The 27,341-nt window shown below is 36.0% G+C and overlaps 1 protein-coding gene across 2 annotated transcripts; it reads right to left on the bottom strand.

The window, feature by feature from the left end:
- Positions 1 to 1,408: 1,408 nt before the first annotated feature.
- HNF4G (hepatocyte nuclear factor 4 gamma) lies at positions 1,409 to 20,730 on the bottom strand. Of its 2 annotated transcripts, none has more exons than XM_054285128.1 (10): positions 20,613 to 20,730; positions 17,641 to 17,809; positions 15,207 to 15,301; positions 11,623 to 11,729; positions 7,446 to 7,601; positions 5,258 to 5,345; positions 3,069 to 3,221; positions 2,653 to 2,889; positions 1,934 to 2,056; positions 1,409 to 1,527 (listed from the first exon to the last, which is right to left on the bottom strand). In XM_054285128.1, the coding sequence occupies exons 1-10, from the start codon at positions 20,728 to 20,730 to the stop codon at positions 1,409 to 1,411; spliced, it is 1,365 nt and encodes a 454-aa protein (XP_054141103.1). The 2 variants fall into 2 exon arrangements, with proteins under 2 accessions (XP_054141103.1, XP_054141104.1); XM_054285129.1 differs by having other exon boundaries at positions 17,641 to 17,805; positions 20,609 to 20,727.
- Between the last annotated feature and the right edge of the window lie 6,611 nt (positions 20,731 to 27,341).

The raw sequence follows: 27,341 nt of genomic DNA on the forward strand, positions 1-27,341 counted from the left end.
CATAACTCTCCAAACACAGAGCTACTACATTAATTACAACTTTTCAGTAGGTGAATTTTAGTGATTGCTGAAACATGTATTTACTACCCAGTTAGACAAATAAACACAATGGCTGCTCGTACACTAGTAAACCAAACATCCCGAAGTATCCTCTTGCCCTGACCTGGTCCTAGTTAGACCTCATTTCAATCTACACCTTCCTTGTGAGGGCAAGAGGAGGAGCAGGTACTGATCTCTCTCTGTAGTCACCAGGGACATGACCCAAGGGAATAGCCTGAAGGTGTGTCAGGAGGTTTAGGCTGGATATTAGGAAAAGGTTCTTCACCAAGAGGGCGGTTGGGGACTGAAACAGGGTCTCCAGGAATGTGGTCACAGAAAAGCCTGACAGAGTTCAAGAAGCATTTGGACAACCCTTTCAGGTATATAGTGTGACTTGAGGATGGTGCTGGGCAAGGCCAGGGGTTGGACTCAATGATCTTTGTGGGTCCCTTCCAGCTCAGTATATTCTGGGGTTCTGTGATACTCTCTGTACTCTTAAAGAGAAGGGCTGTGTCCAAAGTACCTGAAAGTGAAAAGTGTCCCTAGACTGGCCTAATTCCCAAAGAGAGCTCGTAATTTTTTTGGGAAAGTACTAGTTAGTCCAGATCAAAAAGCCTACTAGTCCTTGTTCTAAGTATTTATCAATATAAATGCTTCAGCATGGGCCAATTGACTATATATAGACATAATATCTATATATGTTCTATATATAGATTTTAAGAAGTCCTCAGGCATATTCACCCAGGCAGGTCTTCTGCTTCATACAAACTGTTAAGCAGGGAGGATCCAATGCTTTTGTTGAAATTTTACTCAAAAGAGATGGTCTTTAGAATCGGGATTTTTTTAAATAGTTGCGGTTTTCTGTCCATTAGGTATGTTTTCCTTTTTTTTTTTTCCATTAATGTGCTTTTTTAGTAGCCTAATGTTCTACTATTAGTGGAATCTTGGCTTTTGCCTGAATAACACACTTCTTCATATCTACAATTCACAGCTAAACAAGCACTAAGCAGTTCCATTACAATGAAAAAATTATATACACACCTAAAACAATAATATTAAGACAACAACTAAAACAGGAAATAAAAACATGAATCTGTGCAGTTTTAAGATCTAAAAATAATATCTACCTCTATACATATTTGTCAGACTGCAGCATCCACAGTTACAGTTGTATGCAGTAGTCAGAACAGCATTACTTTCCAAATCATGAGGTGTTTTAAGGAACACCCACTTAGCAGTGGCTGCTGAGGAAATAATTTCCTTTATCAACCTGAGATTTTAAATGTGCAAGTGTTCTACCAGTCTATCTAGTGCATGAAAAGGAAGAGAAGGAAGGGAAGGAAGGAAGGATAAGACATAGATAAAAACATCACAATGGTTTTTGCTTCAAAATAGATTGCTGTGCAATGACTGAAGCTTGATTTGCAGACATTTTGTATTCTTGCCCAGAGCCTTGTGGAGGGGAAGGTAATGGAGTTTCTGGAGTTGCTGAAAAAAATCACAGAAATAATTATATATTTCATTAGCCTGGTCTACTCTACATATATACACTACTGCACTGAAAGGGAGTCCTGTTGCATGCTTGGAAAAGAGAGTGCCTTGACATGCTCTGGAAAAATGATATTTTAATGATCAGAATTTTTAGTTTATTAAAGATTGTGCATGTAAAAACAATGATATATCAAAATGGAGCTGAATTTTTAAATTAAATTGAATTCAGGTCAAAGTCTATTCTTGACACCATTTACATGCATACATTTTTAATGCACAATTATTTTAATTTAAGCATGATGAGGAAATAGCTCTATGAACACTGACAGGTCACCATGCTAATTAATATTTTAAAATCAAACAGTGATGTGTTATGACAGAAGGCTAACTTTCAATTACTTACGTATCTGTTCTGTATGTACAGGAGCAGACATTGAACTTATGAGGACAGTTTGGCCAGTTAATGGATCTTGGGCTAAGTGAGGATGCATTGGATGATGCAGATGACTGGCATCATTAGAAGTACCTGCAAAAATAACATGAGCATATATCAATGCAAACGAGCATGTTGTTGCCAGTGACTTATACTTCAGTAATTACATTTCCACAGAGTAAATATTTTGATTGGCAATTTGAATAATTGCCTCTGGGTATTCATTAAACAATTTAAGCAGACTTCAAGCATATTAAGCACTGTGTTTATTTTCACTGTTTTGACTGCAATAACAGTGTGTTTCATGAAATATTTCTAAGGATTCTTTCATCTGCCTAGGGAATTGCAGGACAACCCAGTAGTTACTGAGAGGTACATAGCAAAATCTGTTGTTGTAGGACTAAGTTAAACAAGATGAACTGCCAAGACAAGAAGGCTTTAGCTAACGATTACACAACACAAAGCTCAGCCAGTGAGTCAGAGTGGTAGCTTAGATCAGGGTTCCCTCAACATCCCAAAATCCTAGATTCAATAATAATATAATATTTAATATTAATAATATTTTAATAGTTACTATATTATAAAATAATATAATTATTTTATATGGATTCTATAAAGATAATTTATATTATGTTAAATATAAATTAAACATAATACAAGATGGTAAATTTAACAAATTGATTGCTTACCTCCCAGTAACATTTCCTGAAGCAAACTGTCAATTTTAACAATTCCAAATAATTTAACCAACTGTATCTGCTCAATCATTTGCCAAGTGATGCTTTGGAGTGTAGGCAGTAGAAGAAGAAGTTCTCCAAATCTTCCTCTGGAGTCGTACTGACGGTCATTAATATAATCCTCTAAACTGATTTGGACTTGGAAGCGCATATTCTTAATCTTCAATGGATTACTCAAGCCTTTTGCATCTTTAAAAATGACAAAAACTTTAAGTCAAGGCATATTATGATTTGGGAGGAGCATCTTACTGTTTTTCATTTTATTCTTTTCCATTCAGCTAGATAACATGAACACATGCTACATTAACAAAAATTACTTTCAATACAATCACATGTAAAACAATTGAGAGATATTTTTGTAAAAATACCTGGATCAAAAAACACAATTGCTTTCAAGCAAGCATATTCATTGTCATCTATTTGAATTTCCTGGAAGGGACGAACTAATTCATCCAGAATCCGATTTGCCACTCGGCAGATCTCCATTTCAGTGCTGTTGCGATGGATTATGTAATTGTTGCCTTAGAGAGAAAGAATATCAACATATGAATTAATAGAAACATTTTGATGTAATGTACTAGATTAGGCCAATTTTCAAAAGTACATTTCATATTGCTTGATCAAGTTAATTTTTAAAGTAGTAACTCTCTCTTGCATCACACATAACTTTTCATTGCAAACAGTATATGTGCAAATTATAGCTGTCACCCAGTAAATAATCTGTACATATAAGTACACCAATATTTAGTTACTGATTAGTCCACAGGACCAAGGTTGGTATTTGAATTTACAAGTATGAAGCAATTTATGCTTAAAGAACAAATAAATATATTAATGTATTGATCTTAAAATGTATTCTTCCCTGATTAAAATAATATATCCCAAGCTAAATGACAAGGATTTGACAATAGAAGAGAGGAGACACTGGAAAAGCTTCTTTTTCTAATGGAAGTTTCTGTTGCTCCTAGTAAAATTTAGTAGCATCGCAAAATTTTCAGTCAAGAAATAATTTTACCTAGAGTCTTTTGGGTTTTGGGTTGTTTTTTAAAATATACATTTTGGAGGCCTCCATTATCACATCTTAATTCACCTTCTAAAGAACACCAGGAATACCGTGGAGCTTTCGGAACCCACCATGCAGTTTTTGAAAGAAAAACTGATACTATATCAGAAGATCCATGTCAAAATGACTCATAAAACAGATACCTGCCTCCAAGTATCAAAAATAAGCCTTGAAGCCTCAAATTGTTTCTTCTTTTGGTGTATCTGCTGATGCTCATGATATATAGTTTTCTTACTATTATTTTATCATCGTTTTCTTATTTACCTTATTACTAATCCAAATAAAATTGCAAATTTATTTTTCCCTGTTTCTGTTAGTTTTGTTAGTGAAACTGTATCTAGGGAAATAGAAAGACTACCTTAAGAAAGACATTTGTACAGCTTTTATCTTGAAAGGATTGCTGGTGAGAGAAATACCTTCAGACCAAGCCCTTCTTGTCCTTTTAATGTGGGTAAAAATAAATTCAAGCTAATTTAGAGGTAAGAAAAGGCAGGCCCAAAGAGGAAGGAGAACAAGTAGTAGAAAATGTCCTTGTACCACAACACCGGTGAACAGACAAGTCTGAGTCTGTGTTCCATATAGCCCTGCCTCACATCAAATATCCTGTCCAAGACAACCAACAGCCTGTCTCAGGAAACAGCCCCAATGCTGACCATGTCTAATGAGACCCTTTTGGGCAGAGTGCACTTCAGACTGGCAGAGCACTGTGTCAAACAAGGCTAACAAATGCCTCATCACATCACTCTCCACGCCAGCACACATCTCATCTTATAACTGGGCCTCTCCGTTGCATGAACATGCTTCCATCAGTGACAACATCCTCCTCCCTGACAGCCATGTTCCCTTAGTATAACCCTCTGTAGGAGCCATCTCAGCTGACCAAGAATACACTCCTGCAGATGTGCCTCGGCGCTGTGCCGTGGGTGCACCCATCTGCCACGCGGCAGGGACAGCAGGAATGATGTTTACATGGTGGCCATATGGGAACTATTGAGGAAGAAGTGAGAGGGGTCTTGGGAAAGTGAGTTGCAGGTAACATGCTATCTAATATTTTAGCCAGTAGTCTTCTCTGAGTCTGAAGGACTCCTGAGAAAGCTCTAGATAAATGGTTTTCATGAAGACTGAAAATAGTACATGTGCAACAGGCTGGCTACTCCTTTCCTAAGCAAAGGGGTTTTTACCTTTGTGTTGTTATTTTGTTCCAATTTCTTTTATGGGAAGAGGCGTAGAAAGGATGATAATGTAAAGAGTCAATTGCCAGGGAACTCCCTTAAATTGTAGTTTCTGCTTTCCTTTACCTGTATTAACTCACATGAAACCATCCACTTGCTTTTGCTAGAACAGGCACATGACATTATGTCATTAATAGCTATTTAGCATTTACAGAATGCATTGCTTTGATTGTGCCAGAACAGTTGTTCCACTTAAGTGACTGCATCGTTGCTAATGTACTATAACATCATCATCTGTAAGTAAAACAAAACCAATATTTACCTAAAAGTAAAATGTCCTTGTATGCCATGGACCGTTTTGCTGCTCCAAGCAACAGGTGCTCCCCAGCATGTGCTCTTAGCAGGGCAACCTCATGAAAAAAAACAGCAGACTCCTTAGATGATAAAGCAGTAAGTTTCAATAAGAAAGAAAAGAACACACCTAACTGTGTGTCAGGTACGTGTTGAAGACTGTTAAGATTCCAATGTGAAATGTAAAGTGACTGTAAAAATCTGAAGACCATCAAAACAGCACGTTCTAATTAAAATGTCATTCTCTGTCATATCTAGATTCTGTCTAGATTTTAAACATCAAGTTCTGCAAAATACTTCTCAATAAATATACTACCTGCATTTATTTCCTAGTGTGTATTCCCTTGACAAAGTTTTCTCTGGCATTTTAAGTTGACACTAAAAACTCCAGTGGGCTGTAATGAACTGTCAGAGTAAATTTGGTTCTATCAGTGTTTCATTTTTCTCTTGAACCAAAAACTTATGTAGCACTTAAAAGAGCTTAGTCCCAACAAAGCTGGATATGCTGACAGAGCCACCATTGTCCACAAAGAGGAATCCCAATTTGTACTAGGAAGGAACTTGTGTTTATTAGTTTACTCTTAGTCACCTATTTACTTTCCTCAAGTTTTAATGTCTGCTTGAAATTTCAGCAATGGCCTTTATTTCCTCAAAGAACTCATCTCTTGACAAGTAATTCTAATCCAAGCCAGTCCGTTTAGGAGAGATATAAAGGTACACTGTACCTGGGTAATACTTATGTGTTAAGAATTCAGGTTCTCAGTAGAGTTACCTCAGCTGCTTTGGTCTCCTCTGTGGTTTGTGAATCAGGCTGACTCCCAGATCAGGAATAATTTTTTCAAAACCAGATGGCTTACTTCATAATTGAATGCATAATGGCCCTTAGAAACTGGCTATCAAAAAATGAAAAAACTGGCATTTGTTTTCTCTCTCAACATCTCTGTCCCTACTTTTCCAAGGTACTTAAGATTTCAGAGTATTTCCCAACATGTACTCTTCAAGCACAGCAGGGGCATTTTCAGCCTATCATTCTAAGCTGATATTTCATTTTTTTCAAATGCAGATAGGAATATTTTAAGGATATTTGATACCTCCTTTTTTTCTCCATGTTGTCTTAATAATAAAAGAAGCAATTTTTTTGCTTGCTTTTGTTGACCTTGTGTAGTAATGACATTTGAAATTCTTTTTCACATGAACAGTTTAAACTTATTTGAGTATGCTGAGCTTGTGAACATATGTGCTCTGTGGGTCTGCAAAGACATCATTTAACTTCTTTTTTGGGGAGTTTCCTGTGGTGTGAAACAGACCCATATTCCTGAGGAATGATACAAGGGGGAATGACTCAGTTCAAACCAAGGATGACCAAACACTTGCAGGATTTTGTTAAAAAACTGAGAGACTGAAGAAGCAAAAAGAAGGATTTATACAATTCCAGTTCAAAGCGTGATTTTTAAAATGAATCAAATTTTAATGTGGAATCAAGAGATCCCAAGCAATGAATTAATGTCCTTCTGAGGCTGCTTGTCAGAGAACTGATCCCCACAATGAGGAGATTCTGGTTCTGTGTTTGCCAGCACAACCTACTCTACAAGCCAGTGATATATAAGAATATATTACAAATGTGATGTTAGATCAGACCTCTGTCATAAAAACTCTTATGAATTTTCAATATTTGGTGCTTTTTTTTCCTTACATTTATTATATACAATATAATTTTAGTACACTGTATTGTATGAAAGATTATTTGCTATGGATTGGTATCAGTATGTTTGGAATTTGTTTGAGATTCTAATCGCTTTTGGTTTTTGCAAGTAGAGAAGTCTGGCATCATATTAAATAACATGCTGTCTTATACCATATTATAATGAAAGGTGAACATGAAAGGAATACTTTTTAAGGTCAGAAAATATTCTGCTTCCCAAACACTACAAAAAGAACAAAACACTTAAACCCATGCTGCCGTGCTGCTTCTTTTTGTTCATGTCGTTTCTGTTGTGGTGGTGCTACTTCACAACTTAAATAAAATAAATTAAGAGGGTAGGTCTAGTACTCAGCTCTATTTGTTCACACAAAAAAAGAATGAGTGCTTCATCCTGACATTTAAATACCACAGGCATAACAGCAGTAATTAGAGCTTTCTCTTTGGTCTCCTCCTATACCTGGTCATCAAGTGGTAGTTCACAGAAGCCCGGAATATATTTAGCCCATTCCACCAGGACCAAAAGTTGTTGCTTCATAGATTCACAGACATCACTAACACCAGCAATTTTCTTAACATTTATATCAGTGCTAGCACCAGGACTGGAAATTGAGATCTGGCCAACGAGAGAAAAAATGAATGATGTTAAATTTCATATAATTTTATTTCCACTGGTTAATAGCATATGTAAGAAAAAAATCACAGCAGTAATCACAGATACTCTTGAGAAATTCCTTGACCATATGGACCATTACTCTGCACGTAAATGATAAATTTTTCTTTCTCATTATTACCAGCTTGTATTGCAATATGCTAAAACTTTAATTAATCATATCATGGTACAATATCTTCTCATTCCACAACACTATTTTTAAAAATATAGAGCTCTTTTCATTTGTAGAAGGGAGGTGTTTTGGGTTGTTATTTTTCTCTAAAATGGTTGACATTTACTTCATTTCAGAAAAAAAAAAAAGAAAAAAGAGTTCATAGTGGCACGTAGTAATATTAAGGGACAGAGATAATAAGACAAAGAGAATGATAAAGGGGTAGTATGTTCTTCTGGTGTAAAGACAAGTATCATTAACTTTAGAAGGTAAAATGGGGTTTTAGTGCCTGGAGGAGAATGGTTTGTAATGATGAAGTAGTGGTATAGGCAGAGGTCTGAGATGTTTCAGAGGAACTGTAAAGGATATGAGTGTGCATTAGACCACCTGCAGGGAACAGTGCTCTGTGAAATGGCAAGAGAGCAATATCTTCCTGGGCCTGAAGCTGGGCACTTCTACTAAGCCAATTCCTGAAATTCTTAATGACTTTTCAAGGAAAGGAACAAAACCAGGCTTTCTCTTGTGCCAGCAGGAAAGCCAGCTTAAGATAAAGGCAAACCTGAGAAGGTAAGGCCAGTTTATAGTTGCTATCATACTAGGGAAGCAAAAATAAAAAGAAAGCAGAAAAGGCAAAATAAAAAAAGGAAAAAAAATAAAAATGAGAGAAGAAGAAGAAGAGAAAAAAAAAGTTAAAAAGAAAAAAATGAAAAAAGGAAAAAGAAAAAATGAAAAAAGGAAGAAGAAAAAATGAAAAAAGGAAAAAGAAAAAGGAAAAGGAAAAGAAAAATGAAAAAGAAAAAGAAAAAGAAAAAGAAAAAGAAAAAGAAAAAGAAAAAAGAAAAAGTAAAGAAAATAAAAATATCACTGTACAAGGCCCATAAAACTGACTTTCCCTTTATGTTTTATTAGTGAAAGCATATTCAGGTAATTATGTAGCATAATTATCTTCCTCAGGAAATGAAATTAATTGTTTCCTCTTCCACTATCACATTCCAACACTTTTCAAGATGGTGGAAAGTATTTAGTTTGACTCCTAGCAGTTCCCTTCATTCATATACCCATGTTAAACCCCACAGTGGGATCTGTAGTGAAATCCCATATCCTTGGTAGTCAAAAAGAACTGTGCTTCTGAACTAAAGCTCTGTGCTTCCTACATAATTCAGCAGTGTAAAACAGTGAAAACAGCTTAGATATTTATGTCAGTTAACCAGCTGAACATTAGCTCTCAGGGAAATACAGCAGCTAGGCAGGTGAAAAATTCCTCAGACACATAATTCAAAGGCTATCATGTAGCAAAAAGGTTAGAGATATTGCCTCTTTGTAGACAGAGAATGTGTGAAATCCATGCTATAATCATGAATCCGTTTGTGGCATCTCCTCTACAAAAAGGAGGCTGAAAATACTGATATTCATTCAGGTGAGAGCTACCAGAGCGATTTGGTCTAGAAAACCTTCAGTACAGAAAGACGGTAAAGAAATTCAATACATTTCATTTTTCTCCAGAAGAGTAAAAGGGGTCTTGATCATGATTCAAAGGTGCAAAGAAGAGATTTCTGATAGTAGGTCACACTCTGATCTACCTGAAAATGATACTAACCATGCAGCAGCTAGAAGATAATACAAGAAGGCAAAGAAGAGGTAGATTAACTGTTAGACATACTGACTCATGAAGTTAATACATTATCCTTCCCTTAATATATTTATTTAAAGTTGTGCATTTTTATAAATTACGTCTTACATTACAAACTACAGTCTCCATGCTGAAATTACTTGGTGAACTTCTGCTGGGGATTTGTGGGATGACTCCCATGGAGTTCATTATGAACACCCAGGATTGTATGTCTTGACAAGGATGTGAAGCTACGAACTTTTCAATTTCTATTTCTCTATTGCTTTAACCTGCCTTTCATTTATGGGGTACAACACAGGACTCACTGACTTGATAGAATCGTAGATTAGCACAGGTTAGGAAGCACTTTGAAAGATTATCTAATCCAATCTTTTATGGGAAAGGAATCATCGAGATTATCTAACACTCTGTCCAATTGCATCTTGAAAATCTTCAGTGATAAGGACTCCACCACATCCCTGGAAAGGTTGCTCCAGTAATTGCTTGTTCTCACTGTAAAAAATTTCTTTCTTATATTGAGGTGAAATATTTCCCAGTGTCACTTGTACCCATTAATGAGTTTATGAACATGAAAATATAACACTGTATACCAGTTGTTCTGTAAGCCTTTAGGGACAGATGCCTTTACTCATATGAGAGTCCAAAATGCTCTTTTCATATTTACATAATCCTGGAAGCCTCTCCCAGGTGTGTATGAGAAAAATTGTACTTAGACAATTCCCCCCATAAGGGATCTTCAGGAACAAAATTACTAATTTCTCCTATTTATTACGAACACTTCAAAAAGGATGAAAATATCTATTTTTCCTTATTTAATATGAACATTTCAAAAGAGATGAACGCCACCATCTTCCTCATTTCACAGCTGAAGTACTTGGATTGGAGACATTTGGGACACTACCACCTGCTCTGAGTATCTTCTCAGGACTGAACTCATTTTACAGATCTATTCAATTGAGGGAAAAAGAAGTACTTTTAGGACTTCTTTGCTCTTTCATCATGCTAATGAAGTCTCTTGGACTTTGAGGTCAAGACTGTATCTTCATATATGCTTGACAGAGTGGAAGCAATTCTGTTCTAATAAAACATAACAAATAGTAAGTACAATAAATTTGCGTATACACAAGGAGATGTTTTAGGCCAAGAATCTACTGTTTGAAAAGAACTTTGTGCTATAAACAGCTGAGGATGTGATTCTATTCAAGACAGTTCTTATTCCTGAATTGCAAATACCAGTTGGAAATGATTAAGGAGTATTATAAAAAAGCACAATAAGCAAGTTCAAAAATTACGAAGGAGATAAATATAGATATATTTTTCATACTGTATAGGTAGGAAAGGTAGGAAGGTACATTATATTCATCTAGTCTGCCTGGACATGCAATATGTGCCAAAGACTATAACCCAGTAATTCCTGCATCAATTCTCTAAAGGCAGTTCCAGCCTAAGAGAGATGCTTATAAAGGATGAGATTACAAAACATTTGGGGATGTATAAATCAGTCAGCATGAAATCATAAAGGTGGCAGTTAAATTCTAAGCAAGTTAGTAAGAGGTGCAAGAATGCAGAATCAATGACCATGATTTATCTGAGGTGCAGAAAAGGACTGGAGATTGTTCCATTCAGCAATTGATTCAATAGGGAAAAAAAAAGAAAAAGAGAAAATGAAGTTCAGATGAAGCAAAGAAAATTTAAAAGTGAGATGTGAATAGACTCTGCAGTTGGAACACTTCTGTTTGTCTTACCTATAATATCTAAGGATATTAAAAATGGGATTTTCAAAAGAACGTAAGGAAATGAGTGTCCACACCCCTTTGAATGTAATGGCTTTGGACAAATTTTTCCCTATGTTTCATGGGAAAGCCTGCTTCAAGGATAGATAGATGCCACCAGCTGCCTAAGACAGCAACTGATTTAAAAGCAGTAAGAACCATAAACCTTTATTAAGAAAGGTGCCTAAGACATATTGTTCTGGACAAAGTAGAATTTTTTTATTGACTATGCTTCAAGAATGTATTCTATTACCGCTTCTTCCATTGAGAAGAGGAAGCTGTGTGCATTTTGGAAGTAGGAAAAAAGTAATCTCAATAATTATTTTTGATACAGTAAGAAATGGAGAAGTATTTAATTTTAGTAAAAGTGGTCTTAACGTCACTAAACAATTTTGAGATAGATCTCAGTACCTGGCGGGAGAGTGTCTCGGCTTGTGACAATGTGCTAATAGAGGGACTGTTGCAGCCATCAAAAGTGTTTCTTCTTGTACTTATCCTGTCCCGTTCATTTTGCACAGCTGGAAAAGAATAATCATCTCATTTATTGACTAGTAAACACTGACACAAAGAATAATTTCAGAACTTTACTAGATTCCAGAAGATAACTCTAAGAACTGAAAGATATGACATTCAAAGAAGATGTGTTTAGATCTGAGTGATGAGGAAGGGTGATAATGCATGCTTACAGTCTCTGTTGGAACACTACTTGCCTGTAAAAAATAACTAATTGCAGATAGACACTGAATCATCTGCACTTCTGTCACTAGCTTAATTACAGTCAAACCTCTTTCTTCCTTTGAACTTGAACACATGGTCTCAATTTCAAACAATTTAATAAGTCAGTGTTTGTGTTAACAGCAGAAATGGATATTTCCAGACTGCCAAACAGGTCAAGGGGTGCAGCATCACCACTGAAAAAATATCTCTCAGAGGAAGTATGAACGTCCTACTCATGCTCTGCTGTAGGAAACAATGAAACAGGAATGAATAATGAATTCAATCCACTAGTAAAATAATTTTGAAACTTAAATCTCATGTTCCTCCTCAATGACATTGCATTCCTAGCCAGTTTATGGAATATTAACTAAGTTACAGGGGAAAAAAAAAAATCCAAAAACCAGCACACCAAGAAAGTTTTAGGACAGTAAATTCATTAAGTTTTGTCTCATGGAGTCCAAAAACAGGCATTTGAAAGAGCTTTGGATAGGGAATCTTTAATCAGCACATGTAAGGTTTATGAGGCAAGAAAGTATGCTTTTAAACTAAAGGAAGAAGAAAAAAAATAAGTACTGACAGTCAGATCCTTCTAAAACCTAGATCGTGTCCAAGATTAGGCCAAGGAAAATGAAAAAGGGGAAAAAAATAATTGTGCCAATGGAAATCTTTCTATTGCATGAGGAACTTCATTGTCTTTTAAGAGCAGCAGCTATATTCCTAAAGATACATTTATTATATTGGGGGAAACAATATGCATTACAGAATTAAGGAATAGTACAAGAGATTTTAATTAGAAAAAAACAAAAATACCCCTGTGCACTGAGTAGATTCAGGATTTATCTGAACGATGCACACAATTTATTCCAGAGGTGCACTAACTTTTTTGCAGTTAATACACTCACTGATGGGCCTTTCATTAAGGTCACAGGAAGAAATCTTGTGTGGTGACAAACACACAGTATGTTGTAGACAGGAAAGAGAAAATATAACCTTTTGTAAAAGAATGCTGAAACAAACAGCCAATGCTGAAACAAACATAGTCAATTAAAATAAAATCAGCATTGATTAGTTTTGCAAAAATAGTAAGGTATTCTGACAATACACCACTAGTGACAATCACTGGTGGAGCACATTCCCACCATAGGTGGATGCTTTAATTTTCTTCTACATACACATAATTTTGGATTATTAGACTAGACTACGTGGCTAAAGCTTTATTGTCAATTCAGGCTAAAATTGCCTTAAATAGAGACTCCATGAGAAGGGTGGTACATTTGCTCAAAGAGGACTTGTAAAGCTTTTAATAACTGAAGTCTCCCTTATCTTTGTCCCAAAGAAAAGAAAGAGATTTGCTAAAAACATGAAAATCTATCACAGACTCTATGCTATACTTATACTATGAGACATGCCCTGATCATCTAGAGAGGTTATAAAAAACAAAAACAATGTTGAAAGTCTTAGATGCAGTGGGATCAGAGTAAGGCAGAGTAGCATTAAGTGGGTTAAAAATTTTGTGCCGTGCACTAGGCTGCATAAGCATCTTGAGGGAAATGAGCATTTCTATGTTTTGGGCTCCCCAGCACATGAAAGATGCTGGAAAAGTAGGTAGTGTCCAGCAGAGGGCTATGGAGATGTAATCCACAAGATGCATAAGGTGCAGGCATCTTTGCTTATGTGGAAAAAAGAGGAGCAGCATGGATGTGAGGGTCTTCATTTCTGTAGCATATAGAAAATGGAGCCAGATCTTCTCAGATGCATAATGAAAAGATAAGACCCAATAGACACTACCCTAACTGCAGTAAGACATATTCTAACTAGTCATAAGGAAAAAAAACCCTTCGCAATGAGGATGGTCAAGTACTGGAAGAGCTTGCAGAGTGAGATGTTGCTCAATCTCCTCTCCCACAGACTGTGTAAATCTGTCTGGACAGGGTCCCAAGCAACCTGACTGAATCTAGATGTCTGCCTTGGTTTAAGTGGGAGCTGAACTAGATGTATTCTAGATGTCCCTTCTGAGGTAAACTATTCTTTAATTCCAGGTTTTGAAAGTCTGTAAAGTTCTGCTATTTGCAAAACTTCTAAGGCTGCTGCATATTCACAGATCTTCCCCTTTCTTCACATCAGATTCATAACACATATACAATGGCTTAATTTATATTTTTAATTTAATTGCTCAAATTCCAAAAGGCCAAAGTGTCTTAAAGGAGATCGACATTAGTAGGCAAACCTATTTCATACCCTGTGTAACGCTGTTTAGAATATCCCCAAACAGCTTCAAGGAGAAAAATCCATTTTACCTCATACCAATAACTTGATCACTAGCAAAGTACTGCTACAGGACAGACACTTAAGAGCATAAAGAAAAAGCTTCCTTTGTACAGACAAAAAGAATGATAGCCACATTACAAGAGAACTAAGCACTCACATTTCAGGCTGGCCTGCAAGCGGATGCACCAGGCTTCAGACAAAAGAGGTAGCAAAGTTTGTGACAAACCACATTTGAGTGTGTATTTGAAACAGATAAGGACATCTTTTACCTCTACATCATTATTGTCTTTGAAACAACAGCCCAAACAAAAAAAATAAACCCTCTAATATTTGCACTGGTCTTCTTTCCCTGTTGCTCTGATCTTGTGGTGATCTGGTCCTTTGACTCTGACTGAAGAATCACTGTGACACATGTTTCTCGTATCTGTCAGTGAGATCCTAAGTAACAATTTTCCTATATCAAGCTCTAGGGAAATTAGATTTTTTATTAATTAATGTGGACACTCCACTGACTGCTACCTCTACTCTTCCCACTACTTTTTCACTCAATTTCACAGTCCTTTGTCTGGCTTAAATGTTTCATACATTTAAATTTAAGGGAAGAACCAGTAAATTGGCACTGTCATTACTTAGGGCAGGGGAAAAACCAGCCAGACAGTGATTTTATTACTCACTTTTGGTAAACATTTTAAGTAAAATCTCTTTGTTTGAAATACTCCAGCATATGGCTCAATATGTAGAAATCAATGAATTTTGGTGCCAGAATTAATGAATTATACAGTTGCAAATTCACATGGACTTGTTAACGCCCCAAGCGCTAGAACTACTTACTCCCTTGAAAGTTAGTAGACATTCATTTCACCTCAATATAAAAGCACTTTCCCATTATGAAGGTATTGTAGCCGACTTTCCATTGGTTTATTCTGCTGGAGTTTTTTAGAATTTTCATTATGTTTCAAATATAATTTAGAATTTTTCTTTGTATATCAAATAATAAATTACTTCATTACCTTCCTTTTTCATTCCTGCTCGAAAACACTTTTTTAAACGACAATATCTGCATTGATTCCTTTTGTCCTTGTCAACAATACACTGTCGGTTGAATCTATCAGAGACAAGAAAAGGTAAATGTATAAAGCATTAATAAAGTAGCACCCTGATTACAAAGAAAAAACCAACTAATCTGTCCTGTCAGAATAATGCCTATAACCACAGACTCTTGTCTTCAGTTGCAATGATTATTCTTCTTTATTAATCAGTTTTGAAAGGTGTTTCATACCTGTTAATTGTCCAGGAATATATGCATGTGTATAAACGTGTATGCATTGGAACAGGCAAGTGTGGAAAATTTTGTAGGTATGTACATCATTTATACCTCAATTGATTTGTGAGGTAAGTCAGTAACTGGCTGCATCAAATGGAAGTGGAAGAAAAAAAATGAAGAAAAGCTGCAAATAGAAAAAGCAAAGAACAATCAAAGAAAAAGCCAAATGTTGCTGGCATAGAGGAGCCCCTTAGCTGCAAAACCATTACCCTTGTCTGGCAGTGTTTACTCCTACTGGGAGGTAACAATGGACAAGCTGCATGTTTTATCACTACAGATGGCAACCTAAACAGGAAATGAGAGGAACCAACACAATGAAATAAAGACTTGAGGAAATACATGGAGCATGATACTGCAAGGCAGCTTACCCAGGCTATCATGCACAGCTACAGGTGTGCCTAAGGGATTGCATATGAGCCGTTTGTACTTCTCTTGGTCTATGTCTGCCTTTTTTTCTTTGCATCTGTTTGTTAGATAAACAGACTCTGCAAAAGCAGAGCTCTTCCTGAAATCACTTATATCAGCTCTTAACACACCATTTTAGGGGTATGTCTATGCTATATCACTGTATGATGTCTATAAGGGAGATGTTTCCTTTTAAGAATATTATGAAACCAAAGAAGAGTGTAGGAAACATTTCCAGTAACAAGCCATTCTTGTAAGTTTTATCATCACCAACAATAGCATAGGGGGACAGAGATTGGGGACTATAGTCAGTTCACCACATGTTGTCTCTGCTGCTTCTTCCTGCTCAATGGAGGACTCCTCTCAGTCTTCACCTGCTCCATGTCAGGTCCATTCCAACAGAGACAGTTCTCCACAAACTTCTCCAATGTTAGTCCTTCCCATGGGCTTGGTTCTTCATGAACCGCTCCAGCATGGGTGCTTTCCACAGCGTGCAGTCCTTTAGGATTGGGCTGCTACAGCAATGTCAATGTCCCCTGCAGGGTCAACAGTTTTGCCAGAAAACCTTCTCCAGTGTGGGGTCTTCCTTCCACAGGGTCACAGGTCTGGCCAGGAGCCTGCTGCTGCACAGTCTTCCCATGAGGTCACATCCTTCTTTCAGGCATTTACCTTCTCCAGCAGCAGGTCCTCCATGGGCTGCAGGTGGATATCTGCTCCCCTGTGGATTTCCATGGGTTTCACAAGGACACTTTTCTCATCATGGCCTGTACCGTGGGCTGCAGGAGAATCTTTGCTCCAGCACTTAGAGCACTTCCTCCCCCTCCTTCTCCACTGATCTTGGTATCTGCAGAGCTGTTCCTCTCTCATATTGTCACTACTCTTCTCTGGCTACAATTTTTTTCTGCACAATAATTATTTTTTCTTCTTGAATACATTATCCCCCCAATTATTACCACCATTGCTGATAGCAAAGCTCAGCTTTGGTAATTTTGGAGATGGCTGGCATTGGCTTCCTCAGACACAGGGGACACTTCTAACAGCTCCGCACAAGGACCCACTTTTGTAACCCCATCATTACCAAAATCTTGGCATGAAAACCCAATATTCCCCTTCAGTGATTTGTTCAATTGCATTGAGTTTTCCATATATTCTGTTTATGACTCAGAACAGACAGTTTATAGCCCTGAGCCTACACAGATAATTTCATCAAACATGGTGCAGTGTGATATTTTGGGCACCATTTGGAAATTAACAGATTGCCATTCAGACAGAAGGGGGAAATGGCTGCTCAAAAGACCTGTGTGTCACACCAGGTGGGAGTATGTGCAGATGTGTTTGTACAGTCCTTAAAACAAGATTTATAAATCTTAGACTTTCTATTCAGAAGATACCTTCATAAGGAAAGAATTTTAGCAAACAGTTAAATATTACAATTTTTACACTGAAGTGAAAATATGATCATTTTTCCCTTTTTTTTTCAGAGATGACTTTTGTAATCATAAATAAAAGAGTGAAACAGCTTGTGAGTGATGTAATGATATAAACAATATCATCAAGCACCTGGAAAATAGTTCCTGGAATGTGTAATATCAAGTAGCATTCCTTACGAAAAAGCTGAAAATCCCCTGACATTACTGAAAAATTCTGACAAAGTATAAATATAATTTTTGCTTAAATTCATTAATATAGTGCCTCTAGATGAACTTTTGAAATACCTGCATGAATAGACGTGGTTTTTCCTTATGCTACGTCTAAAAAATCCCTTGCATCCATCACAGCTGGAAGCACCATAATGTTTTCCGGTCGCTCGGTCTCCACATATTGCACAGAGACTACTGACCCCGTTGTCAGCAGCATTCATGTTGACAGCTTCTCCTGAACTGTCTGACAAGAGACAAGAACATACATAGTTATGGATAAGACTTCCAAAGACCACCCCATGAGCAGGTTGTACCTAAATAGAAGCTTTTTCTGGCCTTTTCTCTTTTAATTGCCACTTAGGATTTATATAGTATGACCCATCTGATTACATCTGATACTCACTGACATGAACACTTTCAAAGTGATAGATATGTTAAAGAACTTATGAAGATCATAACAACAAATAATTGTGCTCTAAACTCTTTTCAGCTGAAGGGCTAAAAATTAAAGTGCCCCTCTGCATTTATAATTACAAATGTTCCTACATATGTTCCTACTAACATGAAGAGGAACTTTGGCACAAAGCAGTCTTAAGATCTCATCTATCACCTCTCATATAAGCTAGCAATAGCTGGCAACTCTCTTACAAAGATATATGACACTAAAAAAAGAAACAAAAAAAGGATTTTGTACAACCTAATTTTAAAAAACCAAAACAACAAAAATACATGCTAAGGGTATTAACACACTGTTAACATGTCTCTTATTTCCTTGAAGATATTTTTGACAGGAGCAATGGTGCAGTCTTTCCTTGCACAGAATATTAGCTACGTGATTAACAATTAGTCACTGAATATGGTAAACACAACTGAATAAATTCACCTGAAATCAAACCAGCTATATTTATTCTTTGAGTCACAATGTTAACAGACATGTTCAAAGAAACAATTGCAAAATAGATTTTTCTGGTTTGCTTCTGGTTTAAACGGAAGGAAAACATATCCTAACATTTCTAGCTGTTTCATCCAGGAGAGGAAAGAGTGTCACATGAATCAGATATGTAAAAATGAATTCAAAAGTCAAGTACATGAGTTCATGAACAGTATACAGGATGAACAGTAAAACTGTTATTACTCATATTGTATGGATCCAACCGAAATGTAAAACACAAATACATTATAAAATTTCCATTGTGTCCCACAGAGTTAAAGAGTTCTTCAGATGTGGAGAGAAGCAACCTTTCTGTTTTGTTTTGTTTTACTGAGCTGTAATTGATAGAAATTACATCAAAAAGAAATCTTAGAAGAATTCAGTTCTGTAAATAATTTATTTTAAAATTAGGATTGTCATGACTGGAAAATTTTAAACTACTTTAAAACTAGGTTAAAGAATTGCTTTAGAAAAATATAGGACCTTTTTTTTGAGTTTTGTAGTTTTGCATCATATAGAAAAATAATTGAAAATACAGTATCAGTTGTGCACTCATATATATATATGTGTGTGTGTATGTATAAGGGTATACTTATTTTCTTTGCTGTTATTATGAATCAAAATGTCTAGAAAACTGACCTGATGATGAAAAATTCTTTGATTTCAACAGAACTGTGTAATCTGTCTGAATGTGGCTTGTTAAACTTCTCTAAATGTTCCTAATTAATTTAAACAGCTAGGAAAGATACACAGGAAGGTTCATAAGGGGCAGCTTTCAGTTCCAAACTAACACTATAACAATACAATGTTTTTATAAATGCTATAAGAAAATACTTAGGCTAAACTCAATACAAACTCTAAATATAAAAAGGCTGCACCTGATAACTAATAATTATCAAGCTAATCACTTACAGTGATAATTTAACCAGCTGTATCTCCAACACATAATGCAACCATGCACAACCTCCCTAATCTGCCTTCTCATTTTATTTAACATTAACAGATCCAAAAGGGTGCTATTCAGCAAAAAACATATGACCAATGAAATACCCATATTAGAACAAAAAGCAGAGAAATCATCTAAAGTTATATAATCATTGTTGACATCTACAAATTTAGTTAGCACATAAAGTTCTGGTTTTTCTTCCTAAATTGATAACCAAATCTAACCTTCTGTTTACTGAACTTGCTGTAACTTAACATCAGTAATTCAGATAAAACTTAAAGCCCAACAATAAAAAGTTAATTATGTTCTATATGGCAGGTGCTAAATATTTTTCCTGCAAATCACTGCATAAAAGGTTCTGCCTTTTAAAAATACATACTACGATAGAACTATGAATTATACTTTAAGACACAATAAACAAACATTTTTAGTGTATTAAAAGATTTGAAAGGCCATTTTTGAGTAGTTTAACTTGCTTGATACTTTTATTCACATTTTTTGTCAGTACTAGATGGCAGAATGAAATTATGTGCTTTCCATTTCAAGCATAACTTGAGAAAAAATCTCAAAAACTGCATAAAAAAAATCTGCCTAAAGTGTTACATTAACCAAACGCAAATATTTTTTCTCAACTAAACATTGTCCTCTAGAAAGCCAATGTGATTCTTTTTAAATCACTCTTGTGTATATATACACTTAGTTAGAAAGGCTAGATTAATACTTAAATAAAATAAATATTAGTATAACAATTAGAAACTAGGCATCAAGAAACAGTAGCTATTTTTTTTCACAAAACTCTAGATAATTTTTTTCTTTTCTTCTGAAAGTTATATACAAAATATACTTCCATGTCCAAACTGTCAATACTAGTTATTCATTTGTCTTACAGTAAATAAAACAACTGCTGAATAGACCATTTTTTCCCCTTTGATTAACTGACTGGTGACAGTACAGCTACTTTATTATATATAACCTCTCTTTTATTTTCCTTAAAGAATTATAATGTTACTAACTCAGAGTCAGCGATGAATTGTAAGAGAGCAGATTTGTAGTTTGAAAACAACCTCCAAATGCTCCATTAATAAAACATTTAAGTAACACCTTATAGCATTACTACACTTCACTTTTTCTGTTAACTGGCTTGAATTTGCCTCAAAGGGCAGAACTCACCATTGCCATTATATAGAATCTGCATAGTTTCGAACTCCAGTGCTGTATATGTTGGATCTAAAACTTCACTGTAGTTTGCCATTTCCATGTCCAGTATTGGTTCTGAGAGCCGCATCATTGAATGCAAAAGCAGTGAAAAAGCTGTTCAAATGTACAACCTTCCCATTCTGTTTCACAGTGATTGATAATCCAAAGTTAACTATAACTGTGTCACTTGAGTGCAGCAATGGGAGGAGCTGGAAAACTGCTTCTGCATGCTGTATTTTACCTGGGTATTTTTTTTCTTTTATGATACAGTGCAACCTTTCTGATAATCTTGGAATGTTTTTTTGAAATAATCTTATCAGGAGTTGTACTGGTTCCAGTTCTTGCATGAACCCAAGGACATGCAGGAAGCTTCCCATCCCTCATGCCTTGCTGCACATTTTGCTGTCAATGTGTGGTATGAACAGTTCTAAACAAACTACTCTGGTTGTTCTATGTAGAAACTAAGTTCATATGCCATTTTGCTCTCACTTCAGAACAATAAGGAAATGTGATATGATTATGGACTATCTCAAAATATACTCAAATCACCTACCTACATATTTTAAAAGACAGCTGTAAAATCTCCTATTTTACAGCTGGTAATGTTCTTTCCCACTGGCAATGACTTAGCTCAGTAGGCATCCTTAAGCAAGGCTCCAAGTCACACAAGTCTGCAGCATGGCCCATTCATAAATCCCCTCCATCACACACTGTGCTGCTGCAATGGCTCCAGGCACTGTACCCTGCAGCGTCTCAGACAGTGGCTTCCTGCTCTAACCCTTCTTCATGCAAAATGTGATGGCTGCATGGCATTTCCAAGTGCCAAGAAATATTAATCACCTTCTCTGTAATGAAGAATCTCTGAGTAGGTTCACAGCTCATCAGCTGGTAGACGTGGTGTGTGCAAACCCAGTTAAAACCCTCCTGTAAAGCTGCTTGAATCTGTGCCAAATATATAGCTGAACAGCAGAATTTCACTTGCTAATCTGGTGCTTCCAAATGTTTGATAGCAGAATTCCAAATGTTATTATTCTCAATACATTCTTTACAGAAAACTACCCTCTGCACTCCTAAAACTAGTTACATAAAGATTACATATATAGAAAAACTATCCAGTTTATGCCTAATTAAGAGTAACTAGTAACTGTTTATACAACATTGAAATGCATATTTGAATGGAAAAGTGTCTGCAGTTCCTACTCGGTAAAAGTAGTTGTAAAAGGGCACTGTAAATTAACTTCTTGATTAAATAACTAAATAAATATTTTTAAAAGCCATTTATGACAGACAAGCTACCAATGAAGGAAGAAAATTTACACTAAAAGACCTACAAAAAAGCGTTTCAAAATTCATCCTTCTATTATCCATGTCCCCAGGGTTACCTGAGAGTCACGAATCATCCTGTCTCCTTGTGGACATGCAGATGCAGTCTCAGGCCAGTTCTCCTCCTGACTCCAGCAGAGCCCAGTAACATAATTATGACAACAGGATTCTTGTATAATTCACAGACCTATCCCTAAACCAAAGTGTATTTACAGTTGTGTTACTGCTTGCAAAATTCTCCTCAGACTTTGGAGGGTCTCCACAGGGGCTGTCCTTTTCAACCTACTGGTATTCATTTTCCTCTAAACCATTCATCCATTATTATATTTAATGAGAGATCAAAAAACTGCAAAAGTTACTTCTTAAAAAGAGCAGCTGATATGACTACAGATACTTCCTATACATGGCAGAAGACAAATAATACAAAATATGGCAATTTTTAAAGATATTTAAGAATATGACTGAAATTTTAGAATATTTACTGCCTACAGTCATGGAAAAAAATTACTCAGAAGGCATCATTTCACAGCAGTGGAAGTGTACAAGGTTTCACAGTTTTTAAACACAGCTAATATTTCTTTCTTTTACTTAAATAAGTATATTAAATTAACATTGGTGAAAAGCTACTTGTTGACAGCCAATATTGTTTAGGAAATCACTGTAATTTCATCATGAGATGGAATAATTTTATATTACCTGATGGTTCAGTTTGGAAAGTTTCTTCTGTAGCAGAATTTGTTGTATTTGTTACAACCATTTGTTGCACTTGTATAGTATTTGCTATGAAACTAATTACTAGTTACATAAAAAATGATTCATTGCCTTAATATGCTACTTAGTGTAATATAAAAAGGCTTACATGTTAACTAGAATTATCTATTGTTCTTCAGTGTACACTTTTTGATAATAAGTTCTATAAATATTATCTGGCTTTTTAATAATAAAATTGTATGCTTACAAACACATCCATTACATTTTTTTTATCCAAAGTGCCAGCCCTGAGAACACTCTGGCATATAAGTAAATTCAAAATAAGGGAATGAATGGAAGATGGAAGATATCATGTATGACATGATCAAATCCTGCTATTCCCTCTGCTATTAGCAGAACTTCTTCAATGCTGCCAAAACAGGTCCCTTAGTGACTGCTAAAGAGAGGGAATGAATTGACCCTTCATACTTCTGTCATATAAAAACTCATTTCAATTGATTTTTTAATATGGAAAAATGTATGCTATAGGAAAGACATTCTTTATATTATTTTTTCATGTTTTGCTAAGGAAACTTCTTACAGTCAAATCTTGCACTCATAAAAATGTGCTTTCTGAGGGATTTTTGGCATCATGAAGTACATCATGAACAATTTATGCACACTAAATCACTATGGTAAAATATTAATATGTTTTCTTTCAGCCTTAGGTGGATTAGAATGCACTCTTGGAATTAGAGCAGTTGATGAAAGAAGCTAATGATGAACAGCTTTGGTCTTATGTCAGTTCAGGCTGTATACTGTTCACTAGTATTCAGACTCCCTCACAGCAGATTTCTTTTTATATTGGACACCTGCACTGTTTTTCAAATTCTGAATGACACTGCAGCTTGGAGTATAAAATAGTCTAAATCAAGTCATTGCCTACTGACAGCCAAGAAACATCAGCCTAAGGTAAGCAAAAGTTTTAAAACTGTGTAATTAGTCAAACTGCTAAGCACTTCTTTGAGATAAGTGATACTGTAAAATTGAGAAAGAAATAACTCCTCAAAGTAAATTTACAGTAATTGTGAAGAGAAAGCTATACAATAATGGTATTGTTCAGTATTTTTTTGCTTTTTTTCTTTAAATCTGATGACCTCAGGATCACATACAGATGGCATTCCTATCTTATCTTTAAGACTATTAACTCTGTTAATTGTTCAGCTCTCCATATTAAATGTAATCATTCTTTCTGACTGTGGTATAAAATACAGCACAACCTAATAAAATCAAGGTTATTTCCATAAAAGTCTTCCTGAAAATAAAAACAAATCTCAAACTACTATCACCACTGAAAGAGTTTTAGTTTTCTCTTTTAATAAGTAGCAACATGTCCTTTTATATTTCGAGCTTAGTGAGAAATGTAGGTTGCCAGAAAAACGTGTTAATTCTAAGGGTTTTTTATTTCTTGTTATTCTGGATAACAACACACCTTCACTCTGTTTCCTGCTTTGCAAGTACAGTGAGTTGTGGTGGACATACTTGGGAGGCATCCTGGTTTTGTCAACAACCTGTCATATTTATCCAGAATGCTGGCAAAACACACATTTTGATCTGCTTGCCTCTTGATGGTTGGGACACATAGGACAGGGTATGCATGGAGGCCGTACTAAAAAACCCCAAAGAAACCATATGAGCTGAGCCAGAATGCCTCCTTACTACAGTAAACTCAAAGACCTCCAAGCCAGAGAGTTTATTGCCAGAAACTTGCTACCCAGGAAGCAGTGTGAACTTTTCCGCACACCCATGGGCAACCTCATCTTTGCCTTACAAAGGTACACGCCCATGTAATAGCACAGACTGAGCTTCCCTCTCCTGGAACACACCCTCAGTGCCAGGGAGAACACTGCAAGTCACCAACACATCAGCTCTGCTGACACCCACCCCCAATATGCTTCATAAATGATCGATGAGTAATGACTGGGAAATGTTTGCTTATGTTCTAAAACATAAAATTATGACATGTTCGACATGGAAAGCTTTGTAGCATAGTGGCATTGCTTTATTTGATAAAGATTGCTGGCTTTTTTATTGTTTAAATAAATAAAAATGTTAAGAGTGGGATAAGATCTAAAAATCAGCAATAAAATATAAATGGATATTATAGTATAAATGTGTATTACCAAGCTTCTTCAAAAAGAAATAGCCTTTTTGCTTAACACCTAGGTAATACGATGGAATTATGGCTACAGTCCACTCCAACTCTAAGATAGTACAGCAAGACTTGTAATTGTCATGTCCCCCTCTCCCTCTGCCACTCCCCAAAATTTTCAGAGCCAAAAAAGGACAAAATTGCCTTTCAGCTGGTTAATGTGAAAGGATTTTTCAGAACAATTTGTGAATCATGAGAATATATAGCACAAAGGCTTCCACCAAAGGCATCATCTCAAACCCTGCATCAAACCCAGCACCAACTATTGCCTTCAACAAGCAAATTTATGGCACTTAGACTTTTCACTGTGTCCTAAAAAAAACAGTTAAACAAAACACTAGAAAAGCACAGTCAGTACCAGAACTGAATAACGGGTTTTCACGGCACACTTAATAGGCAAGGTGGTAAGATTAGCTGCAACAAATCATGCCAGGTGAAACTTAAGTACAGATCTTTGTGGGAAATCCAGGATAAGCCTGTTTTCATTACTCACATTTTTAGACACTTAGACCACCCCAGGCATTCTATAGAAAGGAGATTCTTATGCATATTGAATTTGCCTCTTTTTTCAGTTAAATTGGTCATTCATTACATTGAGCTCCACTCTAACATACAGCATATATAGCTTTCTTTCATAAGTTATGTTGAAGGTTGTGGATTTTTGGTTTTTTTTTTTTTCCATTTTGGTTTAACACAGAACAGACAATTATTGTGAGGTCTGATTGTCGTCATATTATGGTTTTGGCTTAAAACATTATTCGTCTTTCAGAACAACCAGCTACTCCTTCATTGGTCATGAATTTGAACAAATATAAAAAACAAGGAACATGCTTGGTATCTGACTAGTCAAATACTATGGACCCACCCTACCTTTAGAGCTTGAAATAATCCCAAAATAGTTATTAAGATGTCAATGAGTAATCTACATCAGAGTTTCAAAACTGAGTAAGAGATCTAGTACTCCAAATTCTTTGATGAGTAATTTGCAATTTTAATGTTGCATCCACTTCGGTATATGCCCTGTACGTAGCTGAGGGTAAATATCAAAGGAATATGAGAGCTCAAAAATATTTTGAGCCTGAAGAATAGCTGCTGCAGGATAATTTTAAGGATAATTTGCACTTGCTGAGGACATAGCTCGCTTTCAGATTCTCTCTCTTTATTCCAAATATAATTTGCTCCATCTTATTCTAAAAGGATAAATTATTTATTTATTCACTTTATGTACCACAGTGTCACTGATGGGATATGATGCTAGGATAGCAACAGCAATATAACACTGTCATATGCAAAAAGATGTTACCTCCACTCTTAAGGTGAACTTAGACAAAGCTATCTGGTTTATCTGATTTTGTTTATCACTTACACATGCACACATACATCAAGGAGTGACCTGGGTAGTATCTCACAAAGTATACAACACATTGCAGTTTACAAATCCTTATTTGTGCTCTCTTTTTAACAGAAAGATGTTTTGAGGATGATTCTCACATTACATTCACTCACAATCCTCACAAAGCAAAATTATAATGACATTATCTTCTTCATTTTGCAGATGTCCCATGCTACTCTTTGTCAACAGTTTAGTGAAACACATAGTGTATCTGTGACAGCCTTTCAGCAAACAGTATCACCAGTAGGAAATCTTTGAGGAAAAGCCATCTCATAGCTAAGAGGTTAAACATGGACCATTGCATTACAGGCCGTGACAGCCAGCTGCACAGCTGCACTGAGGGAGAGCACTGTGTCGGGGTGATGGAAGAGTGAAGGACCTGATGGTGCCAGTTGAAGTAGCACATTTCTATGGGAAGATTTAGAAGGATGAGTAATGGTGAAGTGGAAGCTTGAAAACTGTCATTCCAAAAGGAGGCTGAGGCGTGCCCTCATTGCTCTCTACAGCTTTCTGAAGACATGAAGTGGAGGAGGGTGGAGATGCTGATCTCTTTTCCCTTATATCCAGAGATAGGATGAATGGGAATGTGCAAAGCTGTGTCAGGAGAGGCTTAGAGTGGACATTGAGAAGAATTTTTTTACCAGAGGGTGGTTAAACATGCAAGATTTCCTAAAGAGGTGATCAGTGCCCCAAGCCTACCAGTGTCCAAGAGGCATTTGGAAAATGCTCATCAAGATTTTAATTTGATCAGCGATGATTTGGTCAGGCAGTTGGACTAGATAGCTGTTGCAAGTCCCTCTCAACTGAAGCATTCTATTCTATTCCAGTCTCATCTAGTCTAGTAAATCCTAATATTTTCTATTGAGTCAGAACCCAGTATGCCAGAACCCAGTATGCCAGATTTTCTGCTGTTGCAAGTCCCTCTCAACTGAAGCATTCTATTCTATTCCAATCTCATCTAGTCTAGTAAATCCTAATATTTTCTATTGAGTCAGAACCCAGTATGCCAGATAGGCAATAAAGACTGAGGACACAGAATAGCTGTGTTCCTTTATCTAGCCATTCCAGGAGGGTGTCCACAGTA

This window comes from Melozone crissalis, unplaced genomic scaffold (assembly GCF_028551555.1).
Source record: "Melozone crissalis strain CALT ecotype California unplaced genomic scaffold, PUWL_Pcris_2 ptg000042l_1, whole genome shotgun sequence".
Classification (NCBI taxonomy): Eukaryota; Metazoa; Chordata; class Aves; order Passeriformes; family Passerellidae; genus Melozone; species Melozone crissalis.

Excerpts from the sequence above, each read along its gene's own strand:
- HNF4G (XM_054285128.1), bottom strand. The coding sequence starts at position 20,730 with ATGATGCGGCTCTCAGAACCAATACTGGACATGGAAATGGCAAACTAC. Across the intron at positions 2,890-3,068 it reads AATTGTGTTTTTTGATCCAG|ATGCAAAAGGCTTGAGTAAT; the intron begins GTATTTTTACAA and ends TCATTTTTAAAG. Across the intron at positions 2,057-2,652 it reads TCAGGAAATGTTACTGGGAG|GTACTTCTAATGATGCCAGT; the intron begins GTAAGCAATCAA and ends TTATTTTTGCAG.